We start from the raw sequence: 27,606 nt of genomic DNA, 5'->3' as shown, positions 1-27,606 counted from the left end.
GGCTCCAATTCATTACACAAGTAGCTGCGTAGGTCTTGTAGAGGACTTTTGTCAGTGTGCAGTGTTAAAACTATATGCCTGTGTAATAGCGTGGTTTAATCTCAGAGCTGTTGAAGGAAAAGCAGACCAAGCAAAGCTTAAGTTCTTCTGGGGAACCTTTGCAGTCATATGAGTTGATAGGCTCATATTTATTTTACATGTTGTCCAGTGTGTCTGGATGTAATTGGATTTCATGATGACCGAGGTCTATCTTTGGCAGGCAAGTGCATTAAAATAAAGTAGAGCCCAAGGGAAACTCATTCACCATTAGGCTTGGGCCTTGCAGATGACAAAATAAAATGCAGGGAAAGTAACAGTGATCAAATAAGAGTAACATGGTAACGTATGCATGCTGATAGCCTGTGTGATTGCTGAATGCTTTCTTTTGGCAGTGCAGGACTCTGTACTCTTTGAGCATGAATGTAGCCTTAAAAATATTAGTATTTAGGTCATGCATTTGTTGGATGTTTTAGATATCTCAAAGCTGTGCAAACTGCTGCATAAATGAAGTTTGCAGTAAACTTGGCACAGTTATACTATATTGCATAGAACAAAACAATGTATTCCTGATATGATTGCTTCTTGAGCGTATTTTTTTCCTGATAGCAAATTGGTGGAAACTCCTTTAACTGGGCTGAAATTTCACAAGCATATTTCCATATTAACAAATGCAGTTGTTTCCTGGCAAGTAAAATCTTAAATTTAGAAAGAATATACATTTAGATTTAGATATTAAGTTTTCACCTAATTTTTTTCCATCTTTCAAGTAAGCTGGATAAAAAATGTGTGCAGTAGTGATGATGTAGAATTAAACAGTTTATTTTCCGATGTTTTTTGTTGGCTGTTTTCCCCTACTAATATAGCAAAGAGGTCTACGCCACTTTACAGAATTTCATTGACTTAAGGATTTTAGAATTTTATTCAGGAATGTTAGTGTGCTAGGCTAGAGCTTTTGGGGAAGATGATCCTGCAAATTTAATTAGCTATTCAAGAGTATCTTTGGAAGGGTTAGCTTAAGTCCTGTGTAATAATAGTGGTTTGGGGAAGTTTTAGGCATATAGGAAAATGCGCAACGCAAAAGCTAATAGATTATTGTGACTTAGTTGAGAATTCATTTTCTGTTCTTTTTTTGGGGTTCATGGAAGTCTTGATATATGCTAGATGAGCTACAACGAAAATATCCCATGAGAGGAAGGTACCGAAAGCTGGTATCTCACATAGCAGAGAGATCAAAATAGAGCATGTGATCATGTGTTTCTGAAACGCTTCCAAGGAATTATCTTGTAGTGGGTTTTGTGCAGTTGAATGTTGCCTGGATATTCAGTGTTGATACAGCAGCAGACAAAAAAAATGTTGAGTTTTCCTTTTTTTATCTACTATGGTTAGAGAGAGAGATGGTTGGCCGGGTTCAACAGTGTAGCAACTGCAGTGCAAAGCAATGCAGAGTACAAAGTACAGAAAGTACACTTGTAGGAATATTCAGACTTTGAAGACTCTTACTTTTGTTTTCATCTTCAGTGCTTGTGCATGGTTAGCATACTTCTTTCCTGCATCCCTCTACAGAATCAGGTTGGCCGCTCATCCTGACAAGGCATCTGCAGTCTTCTGTCGGAAGTATGTCATCAACCCAGCTCTGCATGGGTTGGAGATGCACAGAATGTCATTAGACTTGACAAATATTTAATGACATCTTTTTGTATTCTGTGAGCAATGGTACAAATTTTAGAAGACCCTTGAAAAAACAGTATTAGCTGAGTAGATAGTCAAGTCGTGTGTGAAAGATGAAGCATAACTGGGCAAAATCATTTTGAATACTGTGGATGAGGAGTTTCTTTCCAAGTGGCTGGCTGTAATTTGTTGTATAATGTGCTAATATGGGACTTGGTAGTCCCAAAAATTGACTCAGATAATTACTATGTAGTTTTAAACTTCAGGCAAGCTTTCTATATTATAAATAACTTTCTGTGTAAAGACTTTGAAAACTGTGCAAAACTGCAACTTAGGTTTGCCTATTCAATTTCCATAACAATAGAACACAGCTGAGAGAATCATAATTCAGATATGCTTCAATTTCAAAACACACTACACTTGACTCTTTTCACCATAGGTGAAAAATGATTGATTTTTATATAAATACTTTGTATGCGATAGATCTGAATATAGTATAGTACTTTAATTCAAGATAATGGAAAAGCTGTAACTTAACAAAATAGACTTTTAAATTGCATTGTAGTTTTATATGGCTAATGTTTTGTGTTACTTAGATTTGATGTTCAACTATGGGTTCATAACCTAAACTTTTGTCCAGCATCAGACTATATGTTGTGGTATCTTTATATTATTTCATACAGAAAAACTAAGGCGTAGTCTTCCAAACCTGTCCAGGACATCTAATATCCAAGCCGAGTCTGTTAAAAACAGCAGAAGTGACTCAAACTTCCAAGTGCCAAATGGAGGAATACCTCGCATTCAACCTCAAGCCTCAGCCAGTAAGTACCTTTAGTGACACTTCAATATGTATTTCAGAATTAAGTGATGATGCTCAGCTTTCTTCCAGTTTCATGGAAAAGAGAAACACTGCATGCCACGCTGGAGATGCCAGTCTTGATTTGAGCAACCTGACCTAGTGGAAGGTGTCCCTGCCCATGGCAGGAGGTTTGGAACTGAATGATCTTTAAGGTCGCTTCCGACCCAAACCGTTCCATGTTTCTGTGATTTTTAATCATAACTGTGTGTATCTGCCCTTTTGGTACACAAAATCCAGTACTGGTTATATTCAAAGAATGTCTGATCTCTAATTGAGATGTCATTCATAGTGCCCTAAGAGTATATGTATAAGTACTGTAGAGAATATAAATACAGTAGTTAGACATTTCAGAAACTGTTTATTTTCTGTGATTTACAGAACTGTTGAATTTTATTTTCAGATTACAAAAACTTAATAGGCTATGAAAATACTTACCTGGATGATGTTTATCACTCTTTTTTAGCTAGTAAAATGTTATCTGAAAACATTCATGCAAGTTTAACCATTGTTTGCAGTTCCTTCTCTTCTTTTGTTTTGTCATCTAGAAATTATATATTCAGTTGCAGATTTTATTTACTTTTTCTATGTGTCAGTTACTTCTTAGAAAAGGTTTGGATGAGCCTGTGTCCCATGGAACAAATTAGCCCATTGCTGGGCTAGTGGCTGCTAGTTTGGCCAAAAGAAGTACTGCTAATCTCACAAGTTTCTTGAAAATGGTGACCTTAAAGTTAAGCCAGAGCAAATGAAACTTAAATATTCAGTGCTTCTTTATATGTCAATATTGACAGTTCCTGTTGTTTAAATGTTTCCTGACCATTTTTTTAAAACAAGTTTCAGAATTTAATAACCTTGTGTGACATTTTCGGGGGAAGAACACATTATGAATGTAGCTTTGAACTATAAAAGTTCCGTGGTAAAAGTTCATCAGTAATCTAAATGTTTGATGGGAAATATAAGATAATATTTGTGAATGAAACTGATTTTTTTTCCCCCCATTGAACGTACTGGCCTACTTAGGTGGCGTTGTTAACTGGTCCTTTCAAAACAGTGTGTTAATGCTACCAAATACAGTTAAATACAGAATAAGGAATACGAACCATGCCAAGGCCTACAAGGTTTCTATCTTTGTAGTGACTCAGACCAGATGCAAGAGCCATGTGGACAGTCAGTCCCAGGTGTGTAATACTGTAGCTGAAGAAGTTAGTGTGACCTTGTGGTTGTTCGGTTAGGTTACCCCCACATGCTTTCACCTTAGCCCCTTCTTCCGCCATCTGCAAACAGTCAGAAAGTGGGATTTACAACTGAAAGGGCATGTGTGTAGTTCAAATGCAGGACTGTTATCTGTTAGGCAGGCTTATCAAGCTATTAAGCACTTGGAAAATTTGGACAGCAGCTCTCCAACTGTTATTTTTGTGATAGGACAGATAATCAAAATTACCTGTAAGAAAATGAAGGAAAAATACATTTGTATTTTTTTTATGTCCCTGGGAAGAGAAGAGCACAGAGGGCAGCTTAGTTGGCTAGAAGGCCATTACCAATATTAAAAGCATATTTACAGTGAAACTTTACAGAAAAGATGAGAAAGCAGAAGTCTCAATATTCAATATTTAGTGAGTTACTTCATTGTGTGACTTATATTTAGATATTAACAATTTTTTCAGCTTGTGGATGTATTGAGAATCACAGAAAATATGAGGTAAATTTGCTTGCCTTTGACATGAATCTTTCCCCAAATATGAACCACTCTAGACCAACTTACATTTAAATGTAAGTTATCATTAATAAAGCCCAGATTTCTAGCTTTTACAGTTTCCCTGCTCTTACAGATGTTTGTCAGAGTCTTGCTATTGACAATCGTAAAACGGTTTGTGTATGAAGTCAATGAGTAAGTATCTTTGCTTAGTCTGGATTAAAAAATTTTCTGCAAAATTGCACATCGTATAAAAATTTCCAGAATTGTGTCCTTTTCATTGTCTACATTTTGTTTTATTGGCTTTATATTTTGTCAGCTTGCACTGTTAAATTGCAGCAAATTTTTGTTTTCCCTTGGCAATGACTTCTGGGTCTTGAGATTCGAAGCTTTCTCATATAGCTGCTAGTTTTGCATGAGCTTACCTTTGCAAGGATGCTGGCTTGTTCCCCAAAGTCACTACTTTTCTCCTTGTCAAAGATCTGCTGTTTGTAATTCACTTGCACATTCGCTGTGGCTGCAATACCAAAGTTGCTATGGTTGCTGACCTTCAAAAATGAGTTAGGAATCCAGTAAGTTTCTGAAAAGACAATTCCTGTTATGGTTACAGAGACAAATTGTACACGCTTGCTTAAAGAGTAGAGAGAAGACATTTATGTTTAGAGGTACAACTGTACAACATGAATACATTTGACATTTTACGTTTTAGCTGTAATGTGGTGAAAATCCAAATTCTTTTGGAAAAGAGTGAATTAACTAGTAACTACTAGAATCTTCATTTACATCTGAATCTCCATGCTTTTATGCAGAAAGGACTTATTTTACATGAAAGCTATTAAATGTTTCACTTCAAAACACTGGAGGATACAGTAACAGTTGTGTTCTTCAAGGAATAGATATCTTTAGGCTTTAAAGTGTTAGAATGACAGGAAGTCTCTGTATTTGGGTCACAGGTCAACACAGGTTGTGCAAAGCTGTAGAAACTCTAGGGTGGCTTTCACATAGGGGCATTGTGCTTTTTAGTGGATTGTGTCCGCTGTGTTTATACTCACTTGGCACTATTAGCATGTGGGTGTTTGAATCTTTAAGCAGAGTTAAATGTAATACTTCTCGAAAGAGCTAATCTGTAGATTGTTCAACTAACAGAAAAGTAACTAGTCTGCTTGCCAAGATCCAGCTGCTTAGCATGTTCAGAGGAAAAGAAGAAAGTGTATGTTTGGAGGAAGCCAAGTATTCCAGTTCAGTTGATCAGAAGTAAACATAACTACCTGTATTCAGCATGGGCCATTTGTGACAGTCAATGGAAAAGCCTACAGAGCACTTCAAGAGCGGCAAATAGTGTGGACGCATGCCCTCCACACTTGTCTCAAACTGCATGTTTACTCAGCGTTGCTCAGATTGCACTGCCTGGAGTTATTCAGTGCACAGAACTGTTCAGCTGTTGAGTCTCTGTTTCCAGGAGTCTCTGTTGAGAAGGAAGGAATTTGAGAGATATATATATGTTTTTTAAATCCTTTCCATATTACCCTGCATCCCTAGCTTGCAAGTAGTGTAAATAATGATGGGGGAAGAAACTTTGTTCCATGTGCAGTAGCGTATTTAAATCTAACTGAATGAATGAAGGCAAATTAAATTGATGATCATAAATATGAAGGAAGAAGCTGTTTTCAATTTTGTGTGATATAACAAAAACACTGATTCAGTAAAAATGGTGTAGTGGAATACTTGTGGACTGGAACACTCTAGCCAGTGGTCCCCCTCACTAAATTCCTAGAAATTGTGCTCACTTTTTAATATCTTACTGTGCTTAATTCACTGTTCATGGGTATGCCTTAGAAACATTCATACCAAGACCATGTGCCATAAGCTGAGTAAGAATTGCATATTGCCACATGCTTTTTTGCATTAGGTTCTGTTTGGTAGACAGAAGAGGTTTGGGGTTTTTTATTCTTAATAGCCATAGACACCATTTTGTCATGTTTATAAACACTTTAATTCTTTTTTTCTGTTTGTTGAAAATTACCAGTTTAAAGTTATTAAAAATAAAATCAATAGACCACCTAGTCATATTTTCAGAATGAAGGTATAATACATGATGGATTTCTTTAATAGTTTATAAAATACTGTGAATTTTGCACGAACTGAAGGATAAGAAAGGTGATGACAATTATCATATGATATCAAGTTTAGAAAAGAATAGACTAATATTATTATGATTCTAATTCTTCTTCCCCTACTTTCTCTATAGCGATATTCACCAATTGGTGAGAGGATTACTAAGGTTCCTTACTCAGTCAGGATCTTTATGCAGAGCTGTTCCCCTGCCTTTCTTCCTTCTCACTATGGAAATAGGCCTTGCTAATATAAAACTCTGTATGCTGAGGTGAACAGAGATGTTTATTCATATATTATCATTTTAAGAAGCCTTTGTGTAGGCAAAGCTTTATTTCAGTGACTACTTCCCTCCTTCCCCCCTTAAATATACTGTGGTGAAAATACGCTGAGTCGATGCGTTCCTTCTGGCAATAGGTAATTCTCTCCTTGCCAAGATTCTGCAGCTCTTGGAACACTGGCTTCTCTCTTGGTAACTGATAGGTAGTGAGGTCATTTCAAGGCGGTATCAGCCCTTGAGCATTGCTAGAAAAAAGCAGGGCAAAGGAGCAATAAAAAACAATTCCTGACACGCTGTCTACATTCTAGCAGCTGATAATTCTTAGTTTTACGTCTTTGTTTTAAGTTTGAGTCCTTATGCATACCCATTTGAAGAGGAAAAAAGCAGACATCTCTCAAAATGGCTTTTGTGTAACTGAAAAGTACAATTTGTTTAGACAAAGATATATGCTTTTGCATAGTGTTAGAATATTTTTTTAAAAACTCCTTTAAAATGAAAAGGTTAGTCTTGCTTGGTCAAATATGACAGTTTAATTTCCATCTTTATATCTAATCTTGCACTCATATTGCTGTAGCATGTTTGCTATGTGGCTCATTCTCCCTTTGGTGTGTTAATTTTGTTTTGCCTTTCTGGGCTTTTTGCCCTGCAAGAAGCTTTACTCTTACAGAATCTGCGCATTGTGCACTGCAAAATTTCTGACACGCTCCTCTGTAACTCTGCCATTAAGAGCAAGCACCACTTAAATAGCTCCACCACTTCCAGAATCATAGCAGCTTTTTGAGTGTCCTACTCTGTTCCTCAATGCTTCACGAGTGGATGCAATTCTGAAATTCCCAGTAAATTCAGTTTTCTTATCTTCCTAGACAAATATAACACTTCTTATCTTTCAACAGCTCTGCAAAGGCAGAAAAATTTGCCTCGTGCTGCCTTCAAAACCAAACAGTTTCTTCAAACTCCATCTACAAAAGGAGGTAATTAACTCACAACCTCTATCAAGCTGCAGCAAATTTCAGATAGTTGTTCACCTGCATTAAATCTTGCATATTCTCAATGAATAAAATTGCAGTTGCATGCCAAGATTAACCAAGTAGTCCTTGCTTTATGAAAGTTAACTTTTTGATCTAAACATTAAAAATACAATCCTGCATTATATAGGAGAAAAAATATTAAGTTGGTTTGGTGACTTCTGGCATTAATCAGGAAATCTGGATTAGAAAATAGACTCCTGAATCAATATTCATTAGGGCTACATTTGGATAGCAATTTTTTAAATTGCAAAATAAAGGTTTTAAAACAAAAGTTATAAAATTTGTTCTTTTTTTTTGATTGTACAAAAATATGCAGGCAAGTGAAAATATTCTTTGTGCTGGAAACAGGAAAGAAACAAGACTTTTGTTTCAAAAGCATGAAGAGCTGTGAACAGTAATTGGTTTCGGTTTCTTAAAATAGTGGTCATTACATAGCTTGATACCTTTCACATACAGACATTGTTTGGGTTTTTTTCACCATTTTGTGAAAGACAGTTCACAATACACTCAGATATCTACCTCTTTACCTCATTGTAACAGATTTCTTAAGGGTTATACAGCAATCCAGTATCAGTCAGATCACAGAATCATTTAACGATTTGGGTCATTAGTCCAGAGTGACCTTGAATGTTTCCAGGGATGGGGCATCTGCTGTCTCTCTGGGCAACCTGTTCCATTGTTTGACCACTCTCATCATAAAAATCTTCTTCCTTTTACCTAGTCTGAATCTACCTTCTTTTAGTTTTAAACCATCACTTCTTGTCTTATTGCAACAGACCCTGCTAAAAAGTCTCTCTCCACCTTTCCTATAACCCCCCTTTAAGTATTGAAAGCCTGCAGTAAGGTCTTCCTGCAACCTTCTTTTCTCCGGGCTGACCAACCCCAGCTCTCTCAGACCTTCTTCAGAGGAGAGGTGTTCCATCCCTCCAATCATTTTTGAAGCCTGCTGGATCCACTCCAAGAGGTCCATGTCTTTCTTCTACTGAGATGACAGAACAGTTTATTGATTACCATTGTTTTGCCTCATCTATTCTTTTGTATCGATCTGAATCATTATGGTGGATGTGATTTAACAACTGCATCAGAATTGATACTGGTTTCAGGTTGCTGTGCAGCAACTGGCCTTGGGGTGCAAGCTGTGTAAGGCTGTAGTTTCTCAACATCCTACTTTGCCAGCTGGGGATCTCTTGCTTCCTGCCCACGATCCAGGACAGAATCCAGAGAGGGTGGGAAGTCTAAATGTTGTGACTGCACGGTGGTATTTATATTTGTTGTTACCAGACGTTATAGTTGTAGTTACTTCTAGTTGTTTTGTTCCTAAGGAGATGGAGTTGTGTACAGTTGTTAAGCACTGCCCTTACACATTCATGGGTTTTTATTAAGCATGGATCCGCTCAATACTGAGCTGATAAAATTGTCAAATACGTTTATCAAATAGTCCTTGACTAAGGCAGTACCTCACTCTTTGTGATCCTCTCTTACAAATAGGCCAGACTTGAGTTTTACTAAGTATCCAAAAGTGATCTAAGACAAAATTCCTTATATGTAGAGCAGAATTATTAGGCAGTTTGCCAGAGATTGCATCATGTGGACGGCTTTGGAGATCACAGCACACTGAAAGACAATTCGTTCCTTTATATACAAGAATGAATACAGCTCTCAGCAATGTCTGCCACACTCTGCTGACAGGAAATGTTTTATGAATTGATAGCTCAAGTTGAAAGCGTGGTAAAATATGGTCAACAGAAGACTGGAGAATAGAGAGGACTTCATTTACTGGATGCTTACTTTCACTGAGAGTGTGACAAACTTCCTTCAGTTACAACTTTTCATTGCTTATATTCTGTACCTAAAACCCCTTTCCCTGTTGTGTCTATACAAGGCCCAGGGCAGTATTCAGTTTTTACACCCTGGCATTGCTCTGTTCATCAGTTGCTGACATGATGCTGTATTTGTATTCCAAGTGAGTATGTTTGCCCTGTAGGATCACTTCTGCAGGTTTGACTGCACCATTGTTACAGGCAATATCGCATTTTAAAAATATTTAGTATGTAACATGCCTTAGTCCTAGGAGCACTTTGCTGCTCCTCTTGTCCGGTCATTCTACTTTTAATGCTTCCCTTAATCCATCTTCTGACTTGATGCCAAGGCTTTTATTTTAAGGGATTTTATTTATTCTCCTCACTACTTACCAACTGTCTTGTGTTGTTGACATCTCTGCCACCCTTTTTGTCAGCTCTTCCCATGAGAGGCTACATGCTGTGCTTTATATCACTGTTAGTGGAAAGGCACTCTTGGATAATGCAGAAAGGACTCAAACCCAATTCACATCTGTAATGAGGCACATATTAATCTTCCTAGACATCCTGCATAAGAAATGGCTTCATACTACAACCTGAAAACCACCACTTCGTCTGTACCCTATTTAGCATGCCATGTTCCTGTCATTACTCATCTCTTCTCACTCTTCATGTTCTTAGTGGATCTACCTTGCAAAATGATAATACAAGCTATGTGAAGGACTGTCTTCTTTATGTACAACATCTGTCAAAGGGGACACAACTTTGGTGTCTGTGTAAAAAAAAGTTTGTTTAGTGGAGGAAAGAACAATTCATGTGTATTCACTAACCATAAACATGATTTTCTTTTACTTTCCTGACTGATTTGATTGTCCTGAGTATTCTGCTTAGTGATAAGTTATGCATAATTCAAAAATAATTCTCATATTTTGAAGAATTTTGCTTAAGGTTTGGTATTATCAAAGAACTGCTGAATATTCTGGCTTATTAACATTGTGCAGAAGGGACTTGATGAAGACCTTGCATACTAACTCAGCTACAAAGTATTTGAATGCAGATATTAGTTATACTGATAATTTAGATAATGGTTTTGACAAAGAGAAGGCTACAAATTGTTATTGTTGTCTGGTTTAAGTTTCATAGGAGCACCTTCGTCTCTTTGGTGTTGGGAGTTGGCTGACCCTATCCTTTTTTTCCCCATCAGCCAATAAATCTGGGACGTGACCATTAGATTAATTCTAATTCAAAGGATTTGGTTTAAAATAACAGCATAAAAGCAATGCTATGACACTCTGTGCTCAGAATTTCATTGATTAAAGGATAATATACACTCTGAATTTACTTAAAGACTGTATCGGACTAGAATATTTTTCAACATGTTCTTTCAGGGATGGGAATTAGGTTCACATGTTTCTGAAGCAGTTACGTTTTTCTTAACAAATATGTTGTCCTTGTTTCTTTTGACTTGGCTGATGTAACTCTTAGAGCCTTACTAGTATTACTTACGGACCCTGATAAGTATTTGCAATAAGCGAATGGGGCATTAGAGTTATCAAAAACATATGACAAAGAGGACATCTGAATTCCTGTTTCTCATTGCTGCTTGATTGGCTGTATTCCATTATACATTCCATATCTGAATTTTGTCATAATCTTCTGGGTTTATTTTCAGTTATACTGTAAATTAAGCTTGAAAGTAACTTCTTTATTTTATTTTCCAGTACCTTCTTCAAGTAAATTCCGCTCACCTGCAGCCCCATCTCCTCTAGCTCTGCGACAACCATTGAAAGCATTTAGTAACCATGGACCCAGTTCTGTTGCTTCTCCAGAAGCCACACAGCTGATACACAGTAGTTCTTCACCGGTGCCGCTTGCAGCCCAGAGTTCAGGCTTGCCAAGCCCTGCCAGCGGTATTAACAGTTCTACACTCACCAGACCAGCAGGGACAGCAGGGATGAGGAGTGGTTTGCCCAGACCCAGTGCCCCTTCTACAGGGGGCATCCCAGTGCCTCGTAGCAAACTTGCACAGCCTGTTCGCAGGTGAGTATGTGATAAGCAGTATTAGTTTGAAGAGTAATGAATTTTTTACATTGCATGTTTGTGCTGCTCCTTCCTGCAACCCTTATCTTGATCTTAAAGCCTTCAGAACAGAAATTGAGATCTCCACGTGAAGTGCTTGCCTAAATTGGCAAAATGGTTTTGAAGCAAAGCTGAGAGAAGAAGGTTCTTGAATTAGCGAGTGAAGGTGAAGGAGTGAAAGAGAAATGACTAAAGAAAGATACTGAACTAAGTAAATAAAGTGTCTTAGTCTGGGATGAAAAGCAATAAGAATTTGTCTGCATGTGGTAAAAAGTTACCAAAATATAACCTGCAAAAAGAAGTCATTTGTACCACTACCACTGAGTGATACAGTCTGAAGTCAGAACTATTTTCCTCCTGTGATCCATAAGTGAAGTAGTGGAACCATAGTGGAACAATTTTTCTCCTTGGGCAGCTAGAAATTTTAGGAACAAAGACACGCGAGGACAGAGGACGCATCAATAGCATTTGCTAAACTTTACATAAAAATCGATACAGTTAATCCACAGGACAAAGCAGATTTTTTAGCTTAACTGTAACCTCTGTGCTGGCACCCAGCTGGGGAAGTTGCTTAATGTCAGAGTGTTTTGGAAAACAACCACAAGAGAGACCAAGTATTAACTTGGAAAGGCTACATGGACAGTTTGTCTTCAGGAGAATCAGTGATGCGTAACTTGTGCTTTTAATACCACGCTAGTGTGAATTTTCACTGAAGGTGTCAAGTGAAAGCCAGCTGACACAAAGAAGTCAGGAATCTCCTTAAAAACAAAGGATAGTTTGTCTCCAGTACTGTGAAAAAAGGTGAAGCAGCCATAAACAGCAAAGTGGAAGAGTTCTATTCTGCAGTGAGTGCTGGGCTGGGGGATGATAAATGACAGACACGGTATTGACTGTTTTGCAGTTTGAGTCTGCACCCTTGGCAGTATGAAACTTCACGCAATAAAAAGCAGTTGGTTTTGACAGGATGTTCTTAATAGTAGTAAAGTGTGGTAGTCCATGTCACAACTTGTCTTACAGAATATTTTTTCACTTATTAAACTTTTACAGCTATTTTTCTTGAAAGTTTACATACATAATGCAGTATCTGTACACAATGCAATAATTAAGTGTCTATGAATGTTACGATTTTGATATAAGCAAAATGTAGAATTCTAAACAAGGATTTCCCTGCTTATACATCTCTGAAAAGAATGGCCTAGTTTTAGGTAGCAGCGGATTAAGTTTGTATACTCACAGAGTGTAACAGTAAAAAGTTTTCTATTTATGCAGATGTTTTTCTGACATGATAGTTGCCAAGATACAACACATAGAATCTGAAACATAAAATACTTTGGGGTTTATCTTAAACAAGCTGTATTGCAGAGAAGTAAATGCAGCGTATATTTAATTATTCATAAATTGTTTACATTCTTATGTATTGTAGATGGAGACTTAATACAGTTATGTATGAAACTGAAAAATATCTTGTTTTGTTTTAGATCATTACCCGCTCCCAAAACCTATGGCAACGTGAAAGATGAGAGTTGGAAAGATGGCTGCTACTGACCTGCAAAACTTAATGCAGAGTTCCAGTGCTCATGGATGCTTCCTCACCAGGCTAAAAGACAGCTTGATTATACAAACTGTTCAGATGTGACTTTTGGGATTTGTAAAAATTCCAGATCTCTCTGTCCCTAAGTAGCACAAACTGGCAGAGATTATAAAGCAGCACTTTAATGACATCTAACATCAGATGTTTGGTGGTCATACAATCGCTTCTACATTAAGTTGCTATCAGTTCTGGGTTTTTTCTCTTGCTTGCTAAAAATGTATCAATATGAGCATTTATGACAGTGGCCAATGTCTGGGCAAAAACCTAACGAATGCCAAAGAAATGCCCATCTTGAAAAATAGCAAGTGTAACGGTCAACTTACGTTGTCCAAAACTTCATTTTCAGCCTGTTGTAATTCAGCAGAAAGATTGGTGAATTTGTACTATTGAAACAAGACTGCATTGATCAGAGCAGACTGCTACAGTGCTAGTAAAACATCGCTTTTAACAATTGTGTGAGATTCTCATTGGGGAACGTGGTACCCACATGCTTCAGAAAGGTTCAGAAATTACTCTGGAGGATTAGGCAGAACAATAAGTAGTAGCCATGGGGGTTTTTTTAACATTAAAGGTTTGAATGTAGCAGACACACACAAATGCAATAGTATAGATTGCATCTTTCCTATGTTGATTTATCAGCTTTACGTGCTCTTATATGTTTTATTGCCAAAAGGGCTTAGTTATACAATCTTTCTAACCTTAAAGTTCCTGGCTCAGGAAAGATGGCCTTTGCTATTGTAGCCACATTTTTAACACATGGCTTGCTGTTTGGGGAAGACTTTTTTTATAGCAGGTTTCCTTAAAAAGGAAAGAGCAAGTAGTAATGTTATCTGTTCTAATACCATACCACTATGCTTGCAGCCTGGAGCAACTGTAAATGCTGATAGTTAAGGAGAAGGAAACACAACTATGCACTTGTAACATAAAAATTTTAAGGTAATGAGTTGACTCTTGATGCCAAATGATATTCATTTAGGTGATGTTCCATGGTATGAGGGAGTTTTCTGTATCCTATTTTTTTACTTTCATCCATTTCTTAAATTGGTTTATTTTAAATTGTAAATATTTTTACAGAAGATATTTCCCATGTAAGTGTGTTTAAATATGTACCTTGCCTTACATATGTGTATCTTACGTTACTGGTAACAGAGTATGAAACCTGCTATGTCTGTTTACAAGCTATGAAATTCCTCTGGTGGCTCTGACTTATTCTAACATGTTTTGCTGAGAACAATTCATTCTTATAATATAAAGATATCTTGCAGACATTTGTAAGTAAAATTATATTGTGGGGGACTAGTTACGTGGAAGGGATTTTGTTTGAAGCTTTTTCAGTATATTGGATGTACAGTTGATGAAGCAGGAGAATGTGAATGGTTTATCCTTTGTGCGTTGACTGATGAACACTACAACTTGGATTGGATGGTAGGTAGCCTTCAACCCCTTTAGTATCTGAATTTTGAACTGCTGGTGTATTTTAACACCCACCACTAAGAGGATAACTAACCCTGAAATTCTAGCACTTGAATTTTAGGCCATCATTAATATATTCCTGGATGAAAAGCCATGCAATACTACTTGACTTGGAAAAAGCCAAATAGGAAGGAGTGGAGACTAATTTGCAGCTCTAAGTGTTCAACCTTTGGGTAGATAAATGATTTCACACTGTAGACCAATATCTGTGCTGACACTTTGTGAAGTCAGGGTATCAAAGATACTGTAATTCAGAAAGATTTCAGCAGGGGTAAAGAAACTACCTGGTACCAATAGACCTGTACATACCAGTAATCTAGCCTTGTGTCATTCACTGGCACAGATAACGGGTGTCAGTTAATATCTCATGTCACTGTTGAGCAGAAGAGAGAAGTAGATCAACTGCACATATTCTCATTAAAGCCTGAATTTCAACATTTCAGCATTTTACAGAGCAGTGCTGCAGACAGTCTTCATTGAAGAAGGTGGATTTTAATTGGCGAGTTTTACAAAGCATTCGATTGACTCTTAAATTTTGAAAGTCACTTTAGATGATCATGGTGGGGGGCTTGTCATGGCTGCATCAGACTCGTGTATGTTTCCTTAAGTTAAGTAATTCATCACTTGGATAAGTTCAGCTTAATTTTATAAGGATTCTTTTCTCTGCTGTTCTCCCCCTGAAATACAGTGAACGACTTCCTGGAAAGACAACCTGTCTGTTTACTAGAAAGCCTTTGTGCATTACCAGTTTACTGATATCAGGAAATATTTGGGCTCTGTATTTAGAGATTTACTGCAGAAGTGTGGAAATACGGATTTGATAAACTAGTGCCTATGATTTACTTAACTTATGTTTGATAGAGTAGTAAGGGTTTTATGAATGTGGATTACTTTTTGTGCCAACAGCTCAGAATTGTTGTATGTGTGTAGGCAGAAGGTCTTCTTCTGCTTCCGAAGTTATTTAATTTTTTTTTGTGTTTGAATGTTTTTGTAAGTGTTAAAAGTGTTAAAAAAAATATAAAATATTCTTACCACAAAATGCTTCCTGTATTGTTGATTTTATAACAAAATGTTTTTTTAATGCTTTTAGAAATTTAGAGGGCATTGTTTTAGGGCTTTTTTGGTTGGGTTGTTTTTCAAGAACTATATTCACTTTTCCAGAAGTTACCATCATCAACTTATGCCCCTTGGAATTCATTAACTGAGTGCAACGCTGTATTTGGGTGAAATCTGTGATTTCATTGACTGACTGAGATAGAGTTGTGTTGTGCCTCTGCTCTGGAAGGACGATGCATAATTCAGAGTTATGTGAAAAACTGTATTCCGAATTTTTATCTAGAGACATTTGTTTGTACAAGTCTAAGTACACAATCTGCCTTTCATTTTTACAGGATTTGTGCTTCACACCACCACAACACAAATTTTTCATTTTGAAAATTCTGGAATTAATGCAGAAAACTAAGCAGCATGAAAGTGTACCTAGTAAGAAGAAGGCTTCTTTGAATTGTTATGTAGATGTTTTATCTAGCCCATATATGAATGCCTCTACATTTTGGTTCACATGCAAACAAGAAGTTTGTTTTGAACTTGTTAACTTTCTCTAATCTGCATTTTTCTACAAAGCAACATATCCAGTAGTCATGTGAATGCCATTTTATTCTTACGGTGTTATTAATAAAGTTAAGCTAGGTTTAGTTTTATTTGGTGGCCATTTAATATTAAGTCTGTTTAAAAAAATTTAACCAGTGAGGCTCGCTATTAATTTTTATCCCAGCATAGCCTCCTTTTTTTGTAATTAAGACAGTAGATTAAAATAGTTCCTCCTAGTTACCTGACCTACTTGTGTAGAGCTTGTGCTGCTTCTAAAATGTGATTCACTCTCCCTCCCTTTATAGCTTTAGTTCAGCAGTCAAGCATCATTTGCCCCACACCCCTGCAGGAAAGTAGAGCAGTCTCAAAACGACAAACAATTAACAGCCTTCGCTGCTTCTCTTTTAGTGGGTTTCTGTAACATACTACTCTATATTAAACTATTGTTTATAATTAGCAGCATCATATTGCAAGGCTCAAGATAGAAAATACTGTTTCTACTGTTCTTTTATGTTGAATGAAGGAATAACAGCTCCTTGGGTTTTGGGATAGAAGTGCTAGGTCATGTTTTATTCGATAATGTGCTACCCTTTACAAGTCTGATTGCAGTGGTGGAGAAAAATTAATTAATGAACATGTAAGGGGGCAGCAGGTTGAAGTTGCCTGTGCTGCTGAAATCAGCAGAACATGCCATTTCAATCCTTTTAAACAAATCTTTTAATACAAATATTTCTGAGAAAGAAAAACAGATGTAGGAAAACAATATGACAGCAGTATGTCTTTACTTCTGCCTTTTTTTGATTGGTAAGAACAAGAGTAAACTTACTTAATTTTTACTTTTCAAGTAAAACCGGTGTGACGTGAGCTTGCTTTGACTTGAAACAAAAACCCCACCTGGTCTCAACTTGTGTATTCTGTAGTAGGAGGCTGACACCTACAGGCAGTCTGTACTCTTGAAGAAGATGAAGCTGGGATTCAGGTGCTCTCTGGAGTATCCATGTTGTACACACAATCTTCACAGTAAGGAAGATGCTCTCTGCTTGAAGACTTGAAGAAATGAAAGGAGCAGATTCCATTAGACTCGCTCTCCGCGAGGTTGTTTTATAATGGTATTTTCTGCAACTGCCTTAAGCACTTAAAGGACACAAAACATAACTGTACTGATAAAACTAACGCACAGCTCTTCAGCAGGAATTAAAGGAACAGGTAGCTAAAATGGTTCCTTACCAGCGAAGTGGTTTCTCAGCTTGGTGCATCATCCACACCTGTTACAAACAGTGAATTACAGAAAAAATAATAATCGTAGAATCACAGAATCATAGAATAGTTAGGGTTGGAAGGGACTTTAAAGATCATGTAGTTCTAACCCCCCTGCCATGGGCAGGGACACCTCCAGCTAGACCAGGCTGCCCAAGGCTCCATCCAACCTGGCCTTGAACACCTCCAGGGATGGGGCAGCCACAGCTTCCCTGGGCAACCTGTGCCAGTGCCTCACCACTCTCACAGTGAAGAAATTCTTCCTAATGTCTAGTCTAAATCTGCCCCTTTCCAGTTTATACGTGTTCCCCCTCATCCTGTCACCACAAGCCTTGATGAGTAGTCCCTCTCCAGCTTCCTTGTAGAAGAATAATTAGCTTTGAAGGGTGGAAAGGCTGAGACTCTCTAGGTATTGTGGCACTCTCACAAAACTGGCCTGTATCTTTCAGAAGGCCAAGACTAAACTAGAGATACTTCTACTGTCGTAAGCAGAACTCCTGTCATCAACATAAATACAGGTAACTATATGTAACTCCATTTTCTTATGGAAAATTATTTTCATATTTTACAAAGGTAAAGCCTAAAATAGAATGCCTTGGGCTGCCTTCTCCCGCAGAGTGTTCAGCCCTCCTTACTGCTTTCCAAATTCAAAGCTCACTTTTGTTGTCAGCGCCAGCAGGTGAGATTCAAAAAACAAGGGGTTTGGGTATGAATAGTTGTGTGTCTTACTGAGAAGGTGACTGTGCAGTCCACCCCCATAGAATACAAACTTTCAGTCATCCTGCACAATACATAGAATACAAACTGTGAATTCTGTTCTTTTCCATTCTCTTTGCCATGATTTTCTTGAGAAAGTAGCCAAAAATTGCAGGTTTTCATAGCACTGCTAACAGAGGCGGCTTCATGCTAGTGCAAACAACTTGTTCTGCTGTCAGGCAGGTGCTGGCCTCCTCCCCACCCCGGCCAGCACATCGTCCCAAGAAGCCTGACATCAGCTACCTCCATGTTCCACCAACACCAAAGCTGTGACAAGAGCCAGGTGAACACCTGCCACCCTGACCGGCTCAGCTCAAAAGCCCATTTGGGAGATCCTTCATATATGTTTTTTTAAGCTTCCTTAGCACTATGTCTATCGATAAAACTGACATCAATAGAATTCTCATGTGAATGATAGTTCATTTCTGAAAATACCAGCATTTCTCATGCTGACATAGCTATTTTCCTGCTAAAAATATTTGATGAAATTAGTCAAATATTACACTTCTGTTCTTTTCTACATGTTTTCTTTTCTTGTGTTCAGGCATTTACAGAACAATTCAAGTAGTTTCCTGCTGTAAGGATAGTTAATGTCTTCAAAATCATTAAAGTGGTCCATGTTTGGGTTTGGAGGTTTTTTGACATGAAAACTCCCTATATAGTAATGGAAAGATTAATAAGGGCATGTGAGTCCCCTGCTGTTCATCTCCTCTGTCCTGACCAAGAAAAAAAACTACTTACTAATACAGGAGTAGGTCAGCAATGACTTAACTTGGGACTATGCATGGCCTCAGCTCCTTAAAGCCACATAGGTGAAGAAATATGCAGGTTGTGACATGCCGGTGGTGGGAATGTAGTCAGGGGAATGGGCACACTAGGCTTTTCCCAGCCTCTTGCTCTTCCCAAGGATCCCACCTGGGCCAGGAACGGAGGGCTTCTGGGCTGGCTTAGGTGCCACTGGCTTTAACCCCAGAGTCACTGCACTCACACTAACACTTAGCAGTCTCCCATATTTGTCACAATGCACTCTTCCCAGGTTTTCTGCTTCCCTTCAGACATTAGTGTCAAATGAATCTACTGATCCTGTTACAAAAGCTTAGTTACCTGACTGACCCTTATTCACATCCCCTTTCTTCAGCAGAGTTTACACTGCCATGTCACAGAGTACATACTGCCATATCATTTCACAGCTGCTGCTGCTCCCTTGGAGCTTCAGATGGGTGCTAAAATGCTGATGGGAGAAAGTGATGCTGGACCAAGCTCTGGATAACAAGGAGCTTGGTTTGCAACTTGTTCAGGGCTGAGGGTAAGGCCAGCTGCGTTTTTCTGGCTGATTGCACCTGGTACATGACGAGTTAAAGAAGCACAACATAATCATTCTTCTTCAAGAAGAACTGTTTATCTTAATGAAGATCAGCAGGACAGGAGCATCTCATGGCATCCTGAATATATCCTCATGACTTCTCCTTCAGAAATGAAATGTTATTGAAGCAAATGCTACCATTTTGTCTCCCCCCCTCAAAGAAATTGGGAGGATGGGGAGGGAGATCAGGCAAGTCCTCTACTCTTCATGCTCTGCCTCAGATCATGTCTTAACCTCTACTTCATCAGCTTTGTGGTTATCCACTTACCCTACATTTTTACTCACTCAAACGCTGAGCCCAGAGCAAGATTGTGTTGTTTCTGTTCATCCATTCCCCCTTAGGGCTAATGCAGGCACATACAAACACTGTCAATGCTGCTTCAACTGCCTTGTTGTCAAAGGGTTTTGTACTGCAGTTCTACCATTGATACACCCAGCCCAGGGAAAGGAGCCCTAAGCTCCCTTGTCCTGGTTCTCATCCTTTAAAAGCCACGCCTGGATGTTGGTGACAGCGACGTGGCGTTACCACCATCACTCAGCCCCAGGAAAGCAGCACGGAGCAGCCCCCTCCGCCTGTGCCCAGCCTTGCTGGCTGGAACTGGCACCCCCTGCGCACGCACTCTTGGGCACAGCTGCTACCCCAAACTCCTTGCAGAGGGTGCAGCACCGTGCTAGTCACAGTGGCCGCTGCTAGCAGGCTGCACCGCCCCTCCTGTACTGCTGGTGCAAAGCCAGTGCTGGTGTTTCAATGCACACAACCCTCCTGAACACCTGTAGGATCTGGAAAAAAAAATTCATTATGAAGCAAGACTGGCCTATGGGAGAAGCTAAGTCAGTTCCCTACTCTGCCACACACTTTTGATGATGCCTCATTTATTTTGTTGGGGTTCAGTTCATCATCACTGAAATAAGTACCAGTCTTCATAACTCATGTGCTGGAAGCAAGGGGCAGGTGCGCTGCTATTTAGAGAAAGGGTCAGCCAGTCAGTTTGTATCTCGTCTAATACAGTGGGATAACTCAAGAACAGAAATTTGGTTGACCTCAGTTTATAAGCCCAAATGCCAGGGAGCAGATAATGTCTATTGTAAATGTCAGAGTCAAGGGATTTTTTTCTTTTCCCTTTAAAAAAAAATCAGCAAGGATTTAGTTACTGTATTTATGCTGCCACTCACACAGGCTCAGCTCTATTGGGTGTGAATGGTATTGCCCGGGTACTAAAATATGCTGGGGGAATATTAAAAGGGACTTTCGTAAAGGCGTGGGTCTGCTAAAGAACCTAAGCCCAGCTCAACCCTCTCCTTCAGAAGTAAAGCAGCTTTTGGTAACACAAGGTCCTATTAAGGGTTGGCAAATTCAGACTACTTTCTTTTCAGCAGAGGACAGAGATTTAATCGGTACCTGGTGGGCTTCTCACCGCTACAGTTTATCCCTGTGTGAAAATTTCCCTGGAGCAGCACAATAGAGTGTGCAGGCACTTCCACCCCTCCAGCCATCAGTACCAGTTTTCCTGCTCAACAGCCCACTGTCAGCAGAAGAAACGAAAAAATCATTTTCCAAAAACCCATTTTCCAAAAACCTTACAACCTACTGCTCAAGACTTACTGCTGCAAAGGAGGCTCTACTGATTTCTAACCACCATTTTCGCTCTTTGACAGAGGTGCCATGTCAGCTTAGGGCTCCTTTCCCTGGGCTGAGTGTATTAATGGTAGAACCGCAGTACAAAATATAAGTAGTTCTCATTAAGAGCCCAAACCATCTGCCCTCTACAGGGCTTTGGCTCAGCCCAGCTCTCCCACTCCTCATCCAGATTGTTATTCTGTGCTGCCCCCCAAAAAAAAACTCTTCCAAGTTTTTTTCGTTAGCAGATTCTCTCCATTAGTGTGTTCTCACTGTGTCACACAGAGACTGCTTCAGCTCTGGGGCAACAGTAGTGACTGCAAACTGATGCCATTACTACTCTGCAAGAGGGAGTACAGGTCAGCCTTCTTTGCTGCTGAGCCTGGCTTCTCAAGGTTTCCAGTTTTGGACATCTGGTTCAAAAAATCCACTGGGAAGAGCTCAGCTGTGACCTGCATTTTCACACAAGCAACAATGGAATTTGCATTTGGTATATTAATGCTCAGTACGTCGGTTGCCCTACTGCTCTTTGTGTTCGTTATGCTCTTAAAATAGAAATTTTGGTTACTTAAGGTCTTCCTAAAATATGTCCCTTAGTTCTCAGATAATATCTTTCATTATCTAGTAAACATTGAGATCATTGCTAAAAAAATCTCTTGAATTTAAGAAGGACAGGGATGTTCTTTTCACCACTAAGAGTGAGTGCTGGCACGCTGTGGGGAGAGGGAGCAGCCCTGAGCTCTGAGGCAGCCTCCTCATCCAAAGGGATGAAAGTGCTTGAATATCTTTGCTGTGCAACCAAATCAAAGGATTTAAAGAAGTCTTTGCAATGAAATCCCCATCCTTGGTTATTGCTGCTTGCTGGAGGAGAGCAGCAAATCGTCCTCACCGCAGCGCCTCTCTGGGAGCAAAATTCCTGCGTGTCTGTAGAGACTGAAGGTGGCTGTTTATGGCATGTTCTGTGGAGGGTTTCAGCAACTCAAATACATCAAGAAACTACAAGTGAAAATTGATTCTGTGGATGTTTAGTGGCTGTAGAAACAGAATAATTGTTTGTGATCAAAGCATCATGCTTGTGGGAGAAAGTTTCATGCTTGTGATGGTCCCTTGCCTGAAGAGGTTTGGGCAGGGTATTTTTCAGGAGGAATTTCTCTTCTGGGGCTGGGATTACTGCACAGAACTGCTCACACTGGGTGGAACCACTGAGCACTGGTGCCTTCCGTACTTCTTCATGCAACTACTCTTACAGTCCCGGGTTGCATCAACTTCAGCAGCAAGACTCTCCCACTCAGCAGCTAAGCTACCCATGTGTATATGGGTAAAATATGTTTCAAATATTTTATTCAGCAATCATAAGTTTAAAAAAGTGTTTATGCAATAAATGTTATCTATTTAATACAATAAAATAAATTTAACGATATTTATAATCTTTTGCTTTCTGATCACAGGCTGAGCAAAGATAAGGAGCTCTTAAGGTGACCATTTTGTATGTGTTTATTCTGATCTTTATCTTTTCTTTCACCCTGAAATAACGAGCTGACAGCTTTTCATTCCTTCCTCCAACTATTTAATCTTAAGCAGGTCTCTCCAAAGCCCATTAGCTGGCAGGCAGCGCAAAAGATGCTGCCAGCTTAATAAAATTTGCAAGCAGTTCAGGCCATGGATTTCAGTTCAGGGCTGAGAACCCCTCTGTTGTTCCTAGCTTGGCCAGATCCCCTCGATTCCCCATGTGCTGCCAGCAGCTCTGACTGCCACCTCGGCTACACCACAGTGAGATCTATACGATGGGGGATGTCACAGTGGGGTACAAAGAGCATTTGAGTAAGGCACCAAAGAACCAAGTAACCAGAGGAGCTTAGTGGAGTCACCTGCTCTCACCACACTGCCCATACATGAAGTGAGCAGCTGCAGTTTGCTCTACCATGGAGATGTCCACCCAGCCTCTCCTGGGAGGAGGCCACTGCCTCCCCAGGCTAGCCAGCTTCCAGCACCCTTGTTTTTATTTGTCCCATAAATACCTAATTGGAATCTCTCTTACCGCAGCTTAAACCTATTGTATCCCAGTAGACCTGTGGGGTTATTTTCCAAAGCTACTTTTGTTTATTTCCTTCTCTCTGATTGCTTATGCCCTAAAGCAGCTCAACATACCTTCCAGGCTGGGCATCTGTAGTTCCTGTTGGAAGTAGGGATGGCAGAAATGCTTAAGAATGTTATATTTCCTGAACAACATGACTTCAGACAAATTAAACTACTCCCAAATTTGTGACAGACTTAATTAACACTTTTAAAAAAATTAAAATAAAGTATTTTTTTTTAAATTGCATACCACTTCATTTAAACCAACAAAGGTAAAAGACTATTGTAGATTAATTTTTTTCAAGCTTTGACTTAACTGTAAAATTGATTTTCTTTTTAAATTCAGCTCCAGATGATATCCAAGCCAATGGCTGCACACAGCAGTCATTGCACCCCAGCAAGAACATCTGAAAAATAACAAGTGACGAAGAGTTGGTGTGCACCTTGACCAACAACCTTCCCATTCAAATCATACACCCTCTTCGTCCTCTGAACTTGCCTTGTTTTTGTGCTCGTCTCCAGCAGCACAGGAAAGGCTCTCTCCTGTTACTAGCAATCTTTTCTGCATGTGAATAATTGGAGACTGTGGCCAAGTCTTCCAGTAGCTTCACCTTGGATACAAAAACCAGACCATCAACCCTCCACTGCAAGGCCAATTTTCCAGGCTCAAGCAATTTTATACCATTTGCAACATTGTAGTTTATCAGGATTATTTTTAAAGATGAGACCCCAGAAGAAAGAGACTTTCAGCTAGTGATAGGTCAATACCTCAGGCAGGAAGAGATGTCCTCCTGGCTTCACACCCAGCATTTCTGCTTATACACCCTAGAAAGGAAATAAAATATCTTGTTGACTAACACATTCCTGCTTTCATCTTCCTGGCAAATCAATGGGTATACAGAACCCAGGGTGTGCTTTCCTCAGCTGCAGTGACACGCAAGTTCCACTGACACAAGTTCAAAGTTCAGAAGATTCCTTAGGTTATTCAAAAATGTCCTGCTTTATCACCATTTTAAAAGTGCACCTAACAGTGTGTCAAAGCTATTTTCATAGTATTAATATACAACATTATCTAAGCCAAGTATTAACAGATTCCTATTATGTTTCAGATTTATTTCTTCCCGCTTGTCTGAGATCTCCTTGCAGGCAGCTTGAGATTTAATTTAGGTAATAGTGCACCTCTCTTGAAGGGCTTACTTATTCATTGCTCAGTGTTACTGATATTCATTTTTATTATTCAGTAAAAACTTGGCAGCAGGACAAGAAGTATTTTTATTCTAAGTTTGTACAGTTTTCAACACAGAACAGGCACCTTTGATGGAGCAATACAAATGACACCTGAGTGCAAAGAATTTTTTTACATGACCAGAGATAGACAATTGATGCTATTAACTTTTCTCTTTACCATGGGGCTCACCATTAACATCCTTTTTAATATGAAAAAAAGCTTTGGCAGGAGAGGGATGTAATTAATCTTTAGGGTGTCCTTGTTCCAATTAAATGAATACTCTATAAAGCAAACATTGGTGTAGGCATAAATAAATTTACTTCTGTAATTTGTGACATGTCAGCTGTTCTGTAGGACTACACAGTCTTGGTGTCATTTGCTCTGACCTGGCACTTTTTTGCAAAACCCCGAAAATAGATTTTACAGGCCCAGACATACATTTATGTGATGTATCTCCATGTTACATCCCTTGATTTATGTCCCTAATGCTGAACAGGTTCCTGCACAGGAAATTAAGAGAGGGCTGGGAGCCTCAGTGGAAGCCAACAAACCCAGCTGGATCTGAGCTTGCAACTACAGATGCATCCTAACACCCCATCATTTACCAGGTTGTGCACATCCCATTTTACTGTGCCTTCTGGCCTCAATGACACCACTGTCCCCTCACAACCATCAGAGTCCGCCTGCACCTCCACCAGCTCCCACAGGTACTGCATGGGCTGTTTGTGTCACTCGCAGGGAGGCAAATCACTGCTGCAATGTTGAAGACTGTCTGTAAAGTACGAATAAAACCATCTGCCTGCGAGAGCCCGTGCAAAGCAAGACCTACACCTGCAGTGAAGAATACTATTTCACTTTTAAAGCTGAATCCAGTGCCTTCAGAGACAGCCTCATCTCATCTCCTGCCCCTGCTTGGCCGGACAGGATGCTAATTTTGGCTCTTCTGGACTACAGCAAGCATTAGTCATCAAGTCATTTATTTTATTACAGCTTTGCATCTTGATGCTGATAACACTCCAACTCCAGAAAAAGATCAAATGGCAACAAAAGGGAGCAGTGCCTGATGCAGGATTACGTCTTATTTAATTTGGGTAAAGGTATCTCACATAAAAGCATTTAATTGTTCAAAGAAAAAAAAATGCTGTTAGCAATTATTTTAGAGTGGTAGGGGTAAAACTGCCTCAAAACAAATGACCATTGGCAACCGATTTACAAAATTATTCTTCACCAGTCCCCTGACTCTCTCTCCTTTCATGGACCAGAAGCCTTTTTCTAATGGGATGGTTGGCAAAAGATCTCTTCATCTCACTCTTAAAAGGCAGATCACATGGCCTTGAACATGTATTTCTACTTACGAATTATTGGAACATTGCAACCTGAATTGTGGTGCGTTTAATTGTTGATCAATGGTCTTTACACATCTTAAAAATAAACATGGGAGAACATCAAGTATAACATGAGGGGTTTATTATAATAATTCCTGCCTTTGACTGCTAACTCAGAGCTTTGGCAAAAGGATCCACCCCCAGCCGCTCAAAGAGACTAAACAGATAGCAGGGACACAAAGGAGTCAGCACAGCCAAGGAATGAGGCTTGAGCCGTTTCCCTCCCACACCACTTCAATTTAATAAAATCTCGGAGGCTGTGAGTTGCAGAGCACTGCTCCCAAGGGAGGTATAAGCACAGTGTTTATATATATACATGTCGACTGAAACAAGCATAATTTGGAAGAGGAATCAAAGGGAGAAGGGGACCAGATTCCCATGAATGGAGAAATCACAAAGGCAGCAGGAAAGAGGAGAGGCAGATGCAGCGTAGTGGAGGAGGGAGGAGAAAGAAGGTGCCTGGATGCCTTTACTGCCTGAGCCAAGAGGAAGGGAAGGAAGATTCAGTTGGGATCCACCTGCAGAGGAGACAACAGGCACACAGCGATGACTCCCATTGAGAAGGGGAGGAAGGGACACATACCTAATCTTCCCCACCCTGAAATTCAAACCCTGGGTCTGGTCAAGGCCACTTGCCATGGAATAAAAGATGTTGATTATATTGGAGACTTACCAAGCACAACTGAGCTGCAGCGCTGTGCTAAGGAAAGGACAGAGGGGAGTTTAAGAAAGCTTGGGACAAGGTATGACAGAGCCACAGTGGGGCCAGATGTCATGTTGAAGAGCAGGAGAGAAGCCTGGGAGGCAGGAAAGGTTTGTCCTGGCCCCTTTGCACTACAGACAGCTGTGGAAGCAATGAACTAACAGGAAATCAGTAGCTCTTGTGTGTTCTCCACCTTTGTGGTCCAGCTTAACTCTGCCATTTTTTTTTCTTAACCAGGAAAAACAAGCAAACTCCCTAGTATCTCTGCACATTTCTTATGCTCCACTTCCCAACTCTCCTAAGTCACAAAAATAACTGCTCTGGATCTAAGTTACAAATACAGATGGGCACATATATTTCATGGATTTAACCACAAATTCACCCTAGAGTGCATGTAGGATACACCTTAAGGATTATTTTAATCCAAAACAATAACAGCAACGACTATCGGGTTTTTCCCATGGAAAATCATTACTGTTGTATTAAGTCTGAACTTTCATTTTTATTTCTATATCCACAACTTAAGTCCATAGCAAGCAAAGTAAAAACAAAGGGATTTTTATGAAAACCAGAAACTACTCATGCTAGGTCTCACCTGAACATCACTATGCCAGCGGTATTTTGTCCCGGCCTCTTTAGGAGCACCACCGCTTAAACATGCTGACCAAAAGTTTTCCATCCTCCAGGACTGTCCTCCAGAGGCCTTGCTTCCTCTGCAACCATCCAGCACAGCTCCACAAATCAGCCTGCACGGACACGCAGAAAGGCAAAGCGTTATTTATGGGCAGGTGACGCCATCCCACAGCAGCTGAACTCCGCTGTTTCCCGCAGACCTGGGCACAAAACGCAAGGAGCCCGGGAGGGAGGAGCGGGCAGCTCAGCACAGCAGTAGCGCTCTGTTCTCCCCGCACTTTCCACTGCTTATATATTCTGGAGAGCAAGCTGAAATCGGAGCAAGAAAAGAGGGGGTGCCTGCCCTCTGCTTTCTCACTCCACCCCATGATCCTGCCTT

General features: G+C 39.6%; 1 protein-coding gene and 1 long non-coding RNA gene across 4 annotated transcripts in view; one reads left to right on the top strand and one right to left on the bottom strand.

Annotated features, from left to right (window-relative positions):
• Positions 1-15,095, top strand: part of SLAIN2 (SLAIN motif family member 2) — a 40,326-nt gene extending 25,231 nt beyond the window's left edge. Inside the window, exons 6-9 of one of the 2 annotated variants that reach the window (XM_069856079.1) lie at positions 2,391-2,528; positions 7,542-7,619; positions 11,197-11,515; positions 13,033-15,095. In XM_069856079.1, the coding sequence (XP_069712180.1) occupies positions 2,391-2,528; positions 7,542-7,619; positions 11,197-11,515; positions 13,033-13,099 (602 nt within the window). In that variant the 3' untranslated portion in view covers positions 13,100-15,095. The remainder of the gene's footprint in view (positions 1-2,390; positions 2,529-7,541; positions 7,620-11,196; positions 11,516-13,032) is intronic. The other variant, XM_069856080.1, reaches the window with a different exon arrangement.
• Positions 15,096-20,232: 5,137 nt separating this feature from the next.
• LOC138719595 (uncharacterized) lies at positions 20,233-27,333 on the bottom strand. 2 transcript variants are annotated; one of them, XR_011337246.1, is made up of 4 exons: positions 27,190-27,333; positions 25,112-25,259; positions 23,351-23,421; positions 20,233-20,364 (listed from the first exon to the last, which is right to left on the bottom strand). It is a non-coding gene; the product is annotated as an uncharacterized lncRNA (long non-coding RNA). The 2 variants fall into 2 exon arrangements; XR_011337245.1 differs by lacking the exon at positions 20,233-20,364 and having other exon boundaries at positions 23,193-23,421.
• Positions 27,334-27,606: the final 273 nt, after the last annotated feature.

Source organism: Phaenicophaeus curvirostris, chromosome 4, assembly GCF_032191515.1.
Source record: "Phaenicophaeus curvirostris isolate KB17595 chromosome 4, BPBGC_Pcur_1.0, whole genome shotgun sequence".
Classification (NCBI taxonomy): Eukaryota; Metazoa; Chordata; class Aves; order Cuculiformes; family Cuculidae; genus Phaenicophaeus; species Phaenicophaeus curvirostris.
This window is presented reverse-complemented; position numbering and strand designations above follow the sequence as displayed.